We start from the raw sequence: 14,714 nt of genomic DNA on the forward strand, positions 1-14,714 counted from the left end.
GAGGGGTTTGGGGTTCGAGAGAGAGAGAAAGTGAGGAGAGTGAAGGAGGATCGAGGGAATGGGTTGCTGGGTTTCAGTTTTTTTTTAAATTTTAAATAGGGTTAATATTATAATATTTTTAATGTATAAAAGATTTTTTTTGCCATGTGGCAGCCACATTAGCACAAATGTGGCAGCCACGTCAACACTTAACGGATCAATAGATGGAAAATGTAACGAATGTATTATTTTGAAATAAAATAGTACGTGAGGTATGAAAGTGAAATATTTTAAAGTTGTTGTATGGAGTTGTAATAGACTTCAAACCTGAGGGGTTACTATGTAATTTACCCTAATTTTTTTTAGTGTGCTAATTTAACTATTTGATAACCATTTCGTTTTTAATTTCTTGTTTATATTATTTTTGAAAGCCAAAAATTCGTTGGCCAACTATTTTTAGGTTTTAAAAATATGAAAAACTAAAAACTGAAAGTTACTTTTTGAGTTTTGAAAATTTGGCTTTAAGTATTTCATTTTTTTTTTTAATCTAAAAGGAGTGTTACAAAATTGTCTATCAAACAGCCACTTAGTAAACGATTTTCGTCCATTTCTCACTAAACGAACAATGCTTAAGAAGATTTCGATTCTAATAAGAAACAAAAAATATATATACAAGGGAAGAAAATACAAATCAGAATTTACAATTTCTCATCCTCGACAATTTTTCGAATAAGCACATGAACATTAGAAAATTTGGCTACACTTGAAGGAACAAAAAGAAGATATGCATCTGGGGAGAAAAAGGAGTTGAGTTCATAGCCGTCGAGAGTATCCAGAACCTGCACATTTCTTGCAAAGTACCAATCCTACAGAAAAACAGAATTAATTTGAGACAGAAAAAGGAGAGACGGAATGGAACCGTACAAAACCAAAGCCGAAAAAAGTTCACAATCTGATGAATAACTTGACAATTTGATTATTACCAGAATCATTGAGGGGTTAGATTATCATAATACACCTTAGTATTAATCTACGCGATTTACTTGTTCAGTACTACAACTTGTGACATACGACATGGTACTTCTGTAGTACCGCAGACATCTCAGTACTACAACTTGTGACATACGACATGGTACTTCTGTAGTACCGCAGACATTAAAAAATCAGAACGGCGAGAAGTATTATTAACCAAAATCATAGATCGATTATGTCCTTTGATGACCATACATGCCTAATTGAGGTCTAAGGGCCATAATAATACAGGAAACAAGTGTCAGAAACTGTTACCTGCACCCTTGCACACCTTGCAGTCAACCAAGCCCGTCTCTACCTTCATTTTTCCATTGTTGCAGAAGACACATTTTGTACCACCTACCGGTCGCAAATCACATTTATATATTAGGTCAAGACGGACAGTGAGACACCACCACGGCAAGTCTCACTGTAAAGTGGCAAAATGTTGAAAGAAATAAAACAATTACTAAATGTTGAAACAAAGAAACATAACCGATAATGTACAGATTCATATAATTTGACAAGCAGTACTAACATTTTTTGTTTGCAGCACTGTGATCCTAGTCCTATATATGATATATCCTTGAATGCTTCAAACTAATATTCTGTAGAGTAGGGATCAACTATTAGATGTTGAACGCTACATTAAGTTCTAATTGTTCGAGAACGCATCCAAAAACCTAACTCAAACTGTGAACAATACTGCAAAATGCTTACAAAGAGAGATTCCACCAAGGTGTATGGTGGTCACCTTTTTCTTCTCTATACTTTTAGCCTTAACGTTTCCTTTCTAGGTTCTTGCAATACTTGTGCTCTTCTGTTAACGAGTCTATCTTTTCAACGGAAAGAACATAAATCGTAGTATCCACAGCACATTGAAACTGAGAGAGCTCAAAATTATGAGGAAGATACAATTCAGAGTAGACTGCACCCAAGTTATAACGTGCGACAGTGCGAGCTATAAATGGTAGTTGTACTTAAAACCCTTCAGTCTAAACTGGTTGGGTTCAGTCCTCTGTTAAAACCTCAATCTACGCAGGTCACCACTGGAAAATCTTACTTGTCCGGTGACCGAAACTATGTGAGGAATACTTCTAATCGAAATCCAAAAACCACATCTTGTCAACCAAGTCCATCTTCGGCTTATTTCTAACAATGAAAAGTGCTTTTGCCTAAGTTTGGGAGAAAAACTAAAAAGTAATTATGGGTCATAGAAGTGCTATTTAGAGAAGCACATAACTTGGATTTTTTAATAAAATTTAACGTGTTTCTAATAAAAGCACTTCTAGTATTTCTGTCAATCATTCATTTCTTATGTCAAAATTAAAAACCAAGATAGCAAAAGCAACCGGAAAGTGATTACCGTTGCCAGCACATCTCTCACAAGGCACAGGGTCACCCTGCAAATGATTCATCAAGCTTAACTCAAAGAAGCTAAAATCCATAATCCCCATTTAGTAAGCATAACCCTAATTTGGAAAAATAGCTACAATAAATAGATTTTGACATTTGGCGTGCATAAATGATTTGTAAAGACGACATATTGATCCCATATATCGACCACAACCCAACGATGATATAATAAGGACAAAATAAACACTGATCAGTTCTGCAACCAAATGTCAAAATATGTTTATTGTAGCTAATTGGCCTTATAATTTTTTGGAAAAACAAAGGCAGAAGGGGTAGGTAGTGACCTTCAGACCGAGAAAGAGGGAGAAAGCAATGGCGGCCAAGACACTGATTGTGGCAAGAAAAGTTTGGGTGTCCAAGGGTCTGTCGAAGCCAGCAAACAGGAAAATGGGTTGGACCAACAGCCTCGCAGTTGGCTGAATTATGATTTCAGGTCCGGCGGCGGCAATGGTGGCAATGCCGGTGGCGGAGCAACGGATGAGTGGAGGAGGGGTTTCGGGTTTTGTTTGAGGTTGGTGTGGAAAAGAATGAGAAGTTGCTGACGGAGAAGAAGAAGAAAAAAGAGGGTGGAGGGAATAGCAGGAAAGTGTGGCCATGGATATAGAGTATAATGAGTATGTGGAGCTCAATTTCGTTATTTGTATTTGATTTTTTTAATTAATTAATTAATTATTATTATTATTTTTTTTATCAAACGATATTATTTACATTAAAGTAAGGGAGGTGATTAGTAATAATGTGGTTCAAATTCTCTTTTGGCAAGAATCGAACATAAGGGATGGGCAAAATACCCGCGGATATAGGTAACCGTGGTTACCCGCTCATTTAAATTTCACGGTTACGGTTATGGGTAACCGTTTAGATAAATAAACTGTTATGGGTATAACCGTTTACTCCTGAAATTTAAATAGGTGGTTATGAGTATTAACCGCGGTTATAAACGGGTAACCGTTTACCCATTTATTTTATATATGTAAAATTAATACAAACCATGGTTTCTATCGAACAAAACTTAAATCAATGCTATTGACTATAGTGTATGGTTTATATAGCTAATTATATATATTATGTTAATACTTTACATTATAGGTTAAATAACTCAAAAATATTGTTTTCTAAACAGTTTTCGTAACAAAAAATATTTAACAAATATTATATTACCTTCATTGGTAACATGGATTAGTAGTAAAAGTTTTCCCAAAAGATTAGGAAAATAAATAACAATTCCCCTTAGTCCCACTCACTTAATTCAACCCAAGGCCTGTTCCTCAAAAATGTTGCGACTTGCCATTTCAACTAATCCCTCACTTTTGTTAGCATTGTTACTAATTTATATATCCTATATTCCAATTTTGTCTTTTAAAACTATTTTTCTTGCTTTTTCATTCTTTATCAATTAAAAATATCGTTCGTAAATTATTATTTCAATTATTGGAATAGTATGAGGACTTAAAAATTAAAATATGGAAATGTATGATAAATGTACCTATAAAGGTGTTTAATTCTTAAAAAAAAATTATGACAATTTTTTTTTTAATTTTCAAGTTGTTAAAAAACATGTAGACGGGTGAAAAATGGGTAATGGTAAAAAAAAGAAAAAAGATAAAAGGGTTAAAAAGGGTAAATGGGTATTAAGCGGTTGCGGATAAATGGGTATGTGGCTATGGGTATGGTTAACCGTTTATAAACGGTTATGGGTATGTGTATAACTGTTTAGGCAATTACCCAACGAGTAAAAGGTTATGCGTGTATGAGCATAAACGATTATGGATAAAAAACCTCGGTTACCTGCTTGCCATAACCGTTACCCATCCCTACTAAAACCTCTTACTTACAAGTAAAAAAGATATCACTATACCGTAATACTAAGTAGCTATTTCTAATTTTTTTTTTCAAGGAAAGGAAAGAAGGGAGTAAAAGACCCTTTCCAACTTTCTTCGTAAAAATTCTTTTCCTACGCTTTTCTCTTTACATACACCTTATTATTCTTAGTATTAATTTAATAATTTGAGGGAAAAGAAGACATAAAAAAAAGGTTGCATTGAATGGTAAAATGTGTGTGTAAATAACTTTGACTTTCAGTTGTTTGGTAAATATTTTGGCATCAACTTGAAGTTGTAGGTCTTCGATACAACTCTCGTGGATGACAAGTTCGATAAAAAATTATTATGGATAACTCATTGTGCCGAGTAGTCCAAGTCTATCACCACTAATATAAATGAGTAATTATCAGGGAGGCCAACTATTTAGACCAAATTTTGTAAAACATATGACGTGGTGGTTGATGATCATATTATTACTTAAGTATTTGTTAACGTGCTTATTTTATAAGAAAAGCTAATGAAAATGGCTTGAAAACTTTGAGTTTTAACGATAAGGACAAAATAAAGGGTAAAGTGAATACTACCAGGATTGACTTTTTAGTGTAAAAATGTGGTTTTTCGTTAAAGTGAACAATACTGGGAGCTTTTCATTAAAGTTCTTTATTTTCTATTGGTGAAACACCACATAGTTTACAAATTTGGTATTCCTAACCTTCTTCAATATGAAGATATTGTTGAACTCAAAAGAAAAAAAGTCATAACTTGGTAAAGGCCCAACCAAACTACGCTATGATGTGAACCCGACCCAATAATTGTTGGACATAGACTTGACGATCTATGGGTGCAACTCGACATATAATCTGAACGAATAGTAGGTGAGGCCTAACTTTATTAGAGAGATGATACAAATATGAGATGAAACATATGGTAAAGGTAGTATTTTTGAAACAAGTGACCGTTTGAACCCACTTAGTGACATTCGAACTGGATCCAACGATAATCGGACTCAACATGATGACGACCACCTGTTGAATATTTCAAGAACATATGGCCTCGTTTGGTAGCTCATATTGTACTGACTATTTGAATCGTATATGATAAATAGTCATCGGATAGTACTGACTAAATTAGTCGGCCGTATGTCGGATTAATCTGTCTATCAGTAATATGTCGAACTATGATAATTTTCTAAAAAAATTCACATAATAATTGTTGGTAAAACTTAAAATGAAAAATGTGAGAAAACCCCAAAAAAAACCCACAAGCCAAGAAAACTGACACATAAAAAACCCACAAGCCAAGAAAACTGACACATAGGACTTTGTTTGATTTAAGGAAACAGGCTAGCTAGTGCTATAGATATAGATTGAGTTGGGCAAGCTTTTAAGTAAATACTAGTGCTCCACTTCTAGAATATTAAGTAACTGGTGAAGAAGGAAGGTTAGCTTTAAAGAAGTCATTCATTGGCGAGGAAGACTAACCTCTTTTACACAAGGTTAAGAAGTCACTTAGGTATACAATATAGAATTTCTATTATTCCTCAATTTTTTTTTGGAGAGGAAATTCAAGGAGGACTTTGTTTTTTTTTTTTCTTTCAACAAACCAAGAACACTCATCGGACATAAAATTGGGCTGACTATGATTTGGGCATTGGGCTGGGGAAAGGCATTGACAAAATTTGATTTGGAGAAGGGGAACGGTCGAGTGACGCCTCCAGATATCAGCCAATATGACGGATCGACAATACCTAACAACCACAAATGTTTCCCCTGCAAGACTTCATTCAAAGGCAGACAGGAATACAGGGTCATACTCAGCTCTCGAGCGGCTAATTCCTCAGGTTCCCTTTACCCTCTCTGTACAGCTTGTGGAACACATCGTTTTGCCGCCGATCTCCATTCTTCTCTCTCTCACTCTCTTCATTGTTCTTCTGTGTGCTTTTCGCTGGACGAGACAGAAAATTGCTCGGCGACTGATTGCAGAAGAGTGGCGCCCAGGGTGGAGAACTTGTCAAGGAACTGCTCGAAGGCCTACAATGAAAAGTCGTTAAAGGCGGCCTCGTGAAGATGGAAAGGATATCGCCCAACTAATTATCCCCAGCTTTTGAGGTGTTTTAATAGTACGGTGTCAACCGTATAAAATTTGATGGATGGATAATTAAGCGGGTGCTTATTTAGTATAAGAGTGCACCAAACAATTGCTTCAGTATTATTTATTCTATCTAATTCTTTATACGGCTTGCCAAATGAGGCCTATATGTCGACTAGTGTTAGAAGAGAATGAAGTTAGGTATTTGGCCAACAGTTATTTCTCTTCAAATTTAAGCATTGGAACTTTTCCATTTTTGGCTAAAAGGCACGATCCATGATCAACTAGTGCATCTCTTTACTGACAGACATAATATTTGGGTCATTGGTGCTTTGCGTCAGACATGCCCCATTGAAAATATTGCTTTTTTACTCAATTTTCTTGCTCTCTCTCTCTCTTTCCTCTCCATCACATTCATATAATTTCTTTCTAGTTATTTCTAAGGGAACTCTGCATGTGTAAGTTTATCTTACATTGCCGGTCCCAAGCCTGGATAAAGGAGGAGGGGGAGGGCGTTAGGTAGTCGACAGCTGGCACTCCTAGGTTACGTCGAATCCTTATGAAAATTAATCTAGAACGAATTTGCGCTAAACTAGGGCGTCACCCGTAAGTGGTGCGCTGTGTGGCTCGAGCACAGTGATAAGTGAGCAAGGGTCGCTGTATCTCCATCGGCACCCAGATGCAGTGTTAAATGAGCAAGGGGGTCATAGAAACTTCTTTTTGAATGACTCCACTCAAAGTTGTTTAGGAGCATATTCTCCTATCAACTTTACACATGACACACAAAAGAAGTACTTTGATCCTATTAGACGGGGGAGGGTGAAGAAGCTAGGACAGAAGGTTAGAGTTCAAGAGAGTAATATGCGTTTAGGAACGTGGAATATAGGAACATTAACGGGAAAATATATGGAAGTAGTGGAAGTTATGATGAGGAGAAGGATAAATATTAAGTGCCTACAAGAAACTAAATGGGTTGGTCTTAAGGCAAATGATCTAGAAAACTCAGTTTTAAACTTTGGTATTCGGGCACAAATAGAACGAGAAACGGTGTTGGCATCATTGTGGACAAGATCTTGACACAAGATGTTTTAAATGTCAAGAGGGTAGGAGATAGAATCATGGCAATCAAGATTGTAATAGGACAAGAACTCATCAATGTGATTAGTGTGTATGCACCTCAAGTAGGGTTAGATACGAGTTTGAAGGAGAAATTTTGGGAAGACCTTGGAGACTTGGTGCAAGGAATTGCTCAGATGGAGAAGGTATTTATATAAGGAGATTTAAATGGACACGTGGGCAAGGAGATAGGCAACTATGGAGGTTTTTATGGTGGTCATGGTTTTGGGGAGAGAAACGAGGATGGGAAAGCTATCTTGGATTTTGCAATGGCATATGATCTCTTCGTAGCCAACACCTTCTTTAAGAAGAAAGAAGAACATGTGATCACCTACAAGAGTGGGTCATCAAAAACACAAATAGATTTTCTTCTAATGAGGAAAGGGGACCGTATAACTTGTAAGGATTGCAAAGTTATACCAGGAGAGAGCTTGGCTAATCAACATCGCTTGTTGGTGATGGATGTACATATCAAAAGAGAGAGAAAAAAGAACAAGACTTGGAAGTGCCCAAGGACTAGATGGTGGAATCTTAAAGGAGAAAAACAAGTCATTTTCAAAGAGAAAGTAATCACCCAATGCATGTGGGATAGAGAGGGGGAAGTTAGCCAAAGGTGGGATTCCATGGCTAGTTGTATCTTAAAAGTAGCAAAAGAAGTATTAGGAGAGTCCAAGGGCTTTGCTCCATACCAAAAGGAATCTTGGTGGTGGAATGAGGATGTACAAACAAAGGTGAAGGCTAAGAAGGAATGTTGTAAAGCCTTATACAAGGATAAGACCGATGAAAATGGTGAAAGGTATATAAGAGCGAAGCAAGAGGCGAAGAAAGCTTGAGAGAAGCTAAGCTATCGGTCTATGACGATATGTATAAGCGACTAGATACCAAAGAAGGAGAGTTGGATATCTATAAACTAGCTCAAGCAAGGGAAAAGAAGACAAGGGACCTGAACCAAGTGAGGTGCATCAAGGATGAGGATGGAAAGGTTCTTGCTACAGAGAACGCGGTCAAAGACAGATGGAGAGGTTATTTTCATAATCTTTTCAATGAAGGACATGAAATGAGTACTTCTTTGGGGGAGTTAAGTAACTCAGACGAGTGTAGAAACTACTCATTTTATCGCCAAATCAGGAAGGAAGAAGTGGTTGTAGCTTTGAAAAAGATGAAGCATAGAAAAGCAGTGGGCCAGATGATATACCGATCGAAGTGTGGAAGGTCTTGGGAAAGATGGGTTTAGCATGGTTCACTGACTTTTTCAATAGGATTTTGAAAACGAAGAAGATGCCAAATGAGTGGCAAAATAGCACTTTGGTGCCTATCTACAAGAATAAGGGCGGTGTACAAAATTGCATGAACTATAGGGGTATTAACCTAATGAGTCATACAATGAAGCTTTGGGAGAGAGTCATTGAGCATAGATTGAGGCAAGAGACACGGGTTTCAAACAATCAATTTGGGTTCATGCCAGGGCGCTCAACCATGGAGGCAATCTATCTCTTACGAAGATTGATGGAAATATATAGAGATGGGAAAAAGGATTTACACATAGTCTTTATAGATTTGGAAAAAACGTATGATAGGGTCCCAAGAGACATTCTTTGGAGGATTTTAGAGAAGAAATGAGTACGAGTAGCATATATCCAAGCAATAAAGGATATGTATGATGAAGCAAAGACTATTGTAAGAACTTATGAAGGACAAACCGAAAGCTTCCCCATAACTATAGGGTTACATCAAGGCTCATCCTTAAATCCTTACCTTTTTGCATTGGTAAGGGATGAGTTAACATGACATATTCAAGAAGGGGTAAATGCAAAGCTTAACCTTTGGAGAGAAGTGTTGGAAGCTAAAGGTCTTCGCCTAAGCCGATCAAAGATAGAATATATGGAGTGCAAGTTCAGTGCAAATGGAGGCCAAAATGAGTTAGGGGTGAGGATCGGAGATCAAGAAATACCAAAGAGCGACCACTTTTGCTACCTAGGATCTATCTTGCAAAAGAACGGAGAATTAAATGGAGATGTCAACCATAGAATACAACCTGGATGAATGAAGTAGAAGAGTGCATTCGGTGTGTTGTGTGACCGCCGTATGCCACTGAAGCTCAAGGGAAAATTTTATAGGACGGTAATAAGGCCGGCGATGCTGTATGGCACATAATGTTGGGCGATGAAGCATCAACACGTACATAAAATGGGTGTAGCGGAGATGAGGATGCTTCGTTGGATGTGTGGGCACATGAGAAAGGATAAGATTAGGAATAAGGATATCCGAGGTAAAGTAGGAGTAGCCCAAATTGAAGGAAATATGAGAGAAAACCGGTTATGGTGTTTTGGACATGTGCAAAGGACGCTCCGGTTCGAAGATGTGACTACCGGACAGAGGTTCAGGGCCTAAGGGGTAGAGGAAGACCTAGGAAAACTTTGGAAGAGACTCTAAGAAAAGACTTATAGTACTTGGATCTAACGGAAGACATGACACAGAACCGAACGCAATGGCGTTCTAGGATTCATATAGCCGACTCCACTTAGTGGGAAAAGGCTTTATTGTTGTTGTTGTAGTTATTTCTAAGGGAATATAATTTGGTTTTGCTAATCAAATATTTCATACTTTGCTATATCCTGGAAGTGATTTGCCAAGAACCCTTTGGTAAATTCATTCGAGTAGATAACACATAGAAAACGACTCAAAAGACATGGTTCAAATTATTCTCTATATTTCTACATTTATTCTAACACCACAGAGCCAAATCTAATGATTCACAGTAACAGAAAAAAAGGACACAAGGAAGCATGCATGGCTAAGTTTCACTGGACTAAGCTAGCTTAGCAAGAACTCTTAGTCCGTGTTTGGTGCAAGCACGAACTAACTTTAATGCGACTAAGTTGGACTCATGTGGATTAAAAGCTTCGCTTGGTTGCCTTAGTGAGAACTTCCAAAAATGAGGGGATTACTAGTCCTGTCTCCAACACCTTCTTTCCTTCACCTAGGACTCATCCAATCTACTTCACACCATCTTCGTAGCCGTTCAAAAAGTTGACGATGAACCTGCATTGCCGCCGAAGGTATCCGTCGAAACCAAAATCCCAAAAAATGAGCCTCTTTGCAAGCGCAAGACTAGCCTTACCATTAGGACGACGTCTCCCACTGCAAAATTTGATCACTAGCAAAAAGGGATGACGATCTTGCACTGCAAAATTAGGACAACGATCTCGTATTGCAAATGTAGGGCGGCAATCTAGCACTACATAATCGGACATCGATCGAAAAAATCTCTTGAAAAATTTGGGTCTTGCAGTAAAAATAGTTCTGAAGGATTTGAAATTTTGCAAAAAAAAAGAGGGTGAAACAAAGAGAATGGGATGAAGCCAAAGAGGGAGAAAAGCAAAGAAGTTTCTAGGAAAAATGAGAGTTTTTTAGAAAAAAAGATAATGTTGCACTACAATAAAATATTACTAGATAGAAATTAAAATATTAACATATATGTATTAAATAATATAATATTAGACCATCTCTAACCCTTGGGTTAAACCTAAAATTTTTAATCCAGAAAATATCGGTTTTAACCAAGAAATAACTTTTCTACTCCAACCCTTAATGGTTAAAATTGTAGCCCTAGATTATTAAATAATGAATTTAGGCTACTTTTTCTTTTTCAATTAACTTTTAAAAAAAAAATATGTAGACTATCCTAAATTACTTTTATGAACATTTTAACCTAAAAATATTTAAATTCCAATAAATATTAAAAAATCACTAAATCGACACATGAAACACTATGGAAGAATATGAAACAAATGATAGAGATGTATAAACGCAAAACACATGAAACACACAAAACACATATGAAACACATACAAAACACATGATAAAGATGTATAACACACCAAATATATGAAACACACGAAACACATACCAAATACATATGAAACACATGAAACACATAAAACATAAACTTACACACATGAAACACAAACCTTCAATCATCCTCTATAAAAACATAGGTTGAATATCTAACCATCACACAACATATTCACCAATCATCCAACTTTCATAGTGTTTTTGTTTCCTCAATATCATCAATATCTCATCAATGGGTGATAGAAGAAAGCGTAGCTTGGCAATGCAGATGGTACAATACCAAGCAAGCCTTGCAACTGGGGATGCAGAAATGAACAACGAATTTGCAAACTCACTTATGCAATCCAAGCACCTTGCTGAATCTAGCTATTGTGGTTCTGTCACGACACATTTGTGCAGTATGATAGAGAAGAGTGTCATAACTGGATGATGAAAGACTATTTCATTGAACATTAAAGATATCATCCTCATGATTTTCGGAGGCGGTATCAGATATGGATAGAGCTTTTTGAAAGCATCATGACCACTACTTTGCAAGGAAGATAAATGTTATAGGCTGACAAAGTCTATCACCTCATTAGAAGCTCACATCTGCATTTTGGATACTAGCCAATGGGTGCTCTGCTGACTCAACTGATGAATATTTTTGACTCGCGGAGAGCAATGATATTGAGAACCTCAAACGCTTCTGTAAGGCAATTGAAGCCATATATGGAGCCACATACCTCTGAAAGCCAAATCGTGAAGATTTGAAGAGGCTTATACGCAAGGTAGACAAAAGAGGCTTCCTTGGCATGATAGGAAGTCTTGATTGTATGCACTGGGAATGGAAGAATTGTCATATTGCTTGGGCTGGCCAATTCAAGGGTTGTCAGAATAAGCCCACCATTGTGCTCAAGGCTGTGGTGTCTTACAACACTTAGATTTGGCATGCATTCTTCGACACTCCTATATCAAGCAACAATATCAACATTCTTTGGTATTCTCCTATGTTCAATGATTTTGTCAATGGATGGGCACCAGAATGAAGGTACAAGGTAGATGGTATACTTAACTAATGATATTTATCCTAGTTGGTCTACCTTTGTGAAAAGTTATTCTCATCTCGATAGTGCGAAGAATAAATTATTTTCGCTGAAACAATAGACTTACAGGAAAGATGTGGAGAGAGCATTCGGGATCCTACAAGCTCGATGGGCCATTGTTAGAGGGGATGCACGATTGTGGAATGTGGAAGATCTCCATTCAATCACGATGACGTGCATAACTTTGCACAACATGATTGTTGAAGATGAGTACGTAGAAATTGAAGAATATGTGGATGGCGACCAACCAACATATGTGAGAGCTATGGAAAGAGATGTTGAATATCTCGCTGCAACCACATATGAGACCTGACATGATAGGGTCACACTGAGTTAGTATATGAGACGTTTAAAAAGAATTCAAGCTCCTCAAGGTCATGACACACTCTGAAAGGATTTGGTTAAGTATATATGGCCCCGAGAAAGAGAACGGTGATGATGGATAATCTTAAGTGTGCTAGTGTGGTTGTTTTCTTCTAATAAATTTAAGTGTGCTAGTGTTATTGTTTTTTGTAATAATTTTAAGTGTGTTAGTATGTTGGTATTTTCTTGTAATAAATTGAAGTATCTTCTTGTCACGAGTCTTTTGTCAAGTACGTTGGTAATAATTATTGAAAGCCCTTTGAATTATTGATGTACAATAGATGCCTTCAATAATTCAAAGGATCTTCAATAATTATTACCAACGTACTAGACAAAAGACTTGTGACAAGAAGACACTTCAGTTTATTACAAGAAAATACCAACATACTAACACACTTAAAATTATTATAGAAAACAACTAAACTAGCACACTTAAATTTATTAGAAGAAAACAACCACACTAGCACACTTAAGATTATCCATCATTATCGTTCTCTTTCTTGGGGCCATATATGCTCAACCAAATCCTTTCAGAGTATGTCATGACCTTTAGGAGCTTGAATTCTATTTAAATGTCTCATATACTCACTCAATGTGACCTTATCCTGCGGCTTTTGTATGTGGTTGCAGCGAGATATTCAACATCTCTTGCCATAGCTCTCGCATATGTTGGCTGGTCGCCATCCACATGTTCGTCAGAATCTTCTTCAATTTCTACGTATTCATCTTCAACAATCATGTTGTGCAAAATTATGCACGTCATCATGATTGAATGGAGGTCTTCCACATTCTACAATCGTGCAACCTCTCTAACAATGGTGCATCGAGCTTGTAAGATCTCGAACGCTTTCTCCACATCTTTCCTGTAAGACTCTTGTTTCTGCGAAAATAATTTATTTTTTCGCACTATCCAGATGAGAATAACTTTTCAGAAAGGTAGACCAACCAGGATAAATACCATCAGTTAAGTAGTAACCTAGCTCATGCCTATTACCAACCTTGTACCTCTATTCTGGTGCACATTCATCAACAACATCATCGATCGGAGGAGAAGACCAAAGAACTTTGATATCGTTGTTTGATCCAGAAGTGCCGAAGAATACATGCCAAATCCAAGTGTTGTAAGACGCCACAACCTTGAGCACGATGGTTGGCTTGTTGTGAAGGCCCTTGAATTGGTCAGCCCAAGTAGTACGACAATTCTTCCACTCCTAATGCATATAATCGAAACTTCTTATCATGCCAGGGAAGCCTTTTTTGTTTGTCTTGCATAAAAGCATCTTCAAGTCTTCATGATTTGGCTTTCAGAGATATGTGGCTCCATATATGGCTTTAATGGCCTTACAGAAGCGCTTGAGGTTCTCAATAGCAGCCTTTGGCTAGCATCCGAAATTCAAATGTGAGCTTCTGATGAGGTGATAGACTTTATCAGCCTACGTCATCTATCTTCCTTGCAAAGTAGTGGTCATGATGGACAATTGCGTTCAGAATGCTTTCAAAAAGCTCTCTCCTCCTCTAATAGCACCTTCAAAAATCATGAAGAGGATATCTGGAACGTTCGATGAAATAATCTTTCATCATCTAGTCATGACACTCTTCTTTATCACGCTGCACAAACGAACGCCCTGTGACAAAACCACGATAGCTAAATTTAGCATGGTGCTCATATTTCATAAGTGAGTTTGCACATTTTGCTTCTTTGTTGTTCATTTTTGCATCTCCAGTTGCAAGGCTTGCTTGTTATTGTGCCATCTGTAGTGCTAAGCTATGTTTTCTTCTATCACCCATTGATGAAATATTGATGATTTTGGGGAAACAAAAGCACTATGAAAGTTGGATGATTAGTTAATATGTTGTGTGATGGATAGATATTCAACATGTGCTTATATAGAGAATGATTGAAGGTTTGTGTTTCGTATGTTTTGGTATGTGTTTTGTATGTATTTGGCATGTGTTTCATGTGTTTTCATGTGTTTCG

The 14,714-nt window shown here is 37.0% G+C and overlaps 1 protein-coding gene across 1 annotated transcript; it reads right to left on the reverse strand.

Moving 5' to 3' along the window:
• Positions 1-623: 623 nt before the first annotated feature.
• LOC103425529 (protein disulfide-isomerase LQY1, chloroplastic-like) lies at positions 624-3,036 on the reverse strand. Its single transcript, XM_008363624.4, has 4 exons — positions 2,691-3,036; positions 2,357-2,393; positions 1,267-1,350; positions 624-845 (listed from the first exon to the last, which is right to left on the reverse strand). Exons 1-4 carry the CDS (start codon positions 3,000-3,002, stop codon positions 793-795), a joined length of 486 nt encoding a protein of 161 aa, XP_008361846.1. The 5' UTR covers positions 3,003-3,036; the 3' UTR covers positions 624-792.
• Positions 3,037-14,714: the final 11,678 nt, after the last annotated feature.

The sequence above is a fragment of the Malus domestica genome, chromosome 03 (genome assembly GCF_042453785.1).
Source record: "Malus domestica chromosome 03, GDT2T_hap1".
Lineage (NCBI taxonomy): Eukaryota > Viridiplantae > Streptophyta > Magnoliopsida > Rosales > Rosaceae > Malus > Malus domestica.

Bases quoted from the DNA above. Each gene is read 5' to 3' on its own strand.
- LOC103425529 (XM_008363624.4), bottom strand. From the start codon at position 3,002: ATGGCCACACTTTCCTGCTATTCCCTCCACCCTCTTTTTTCTTCTTCT. The intron at 1,351-2,356 runs GTAATCACTTTC...TGCGACCGGTAG, and splicing joins TGAGAGATGTGCTGGCAACG to GTGGTACAAAATGTGTCTTC. The intron at 846-1,266 runs GTAACAGTTTCT...GTTTTTCTGTAG, and splicing joins CAAGGTGTGCAAGGGTGCAG to GATTGGTACTTTGCAAGAAA.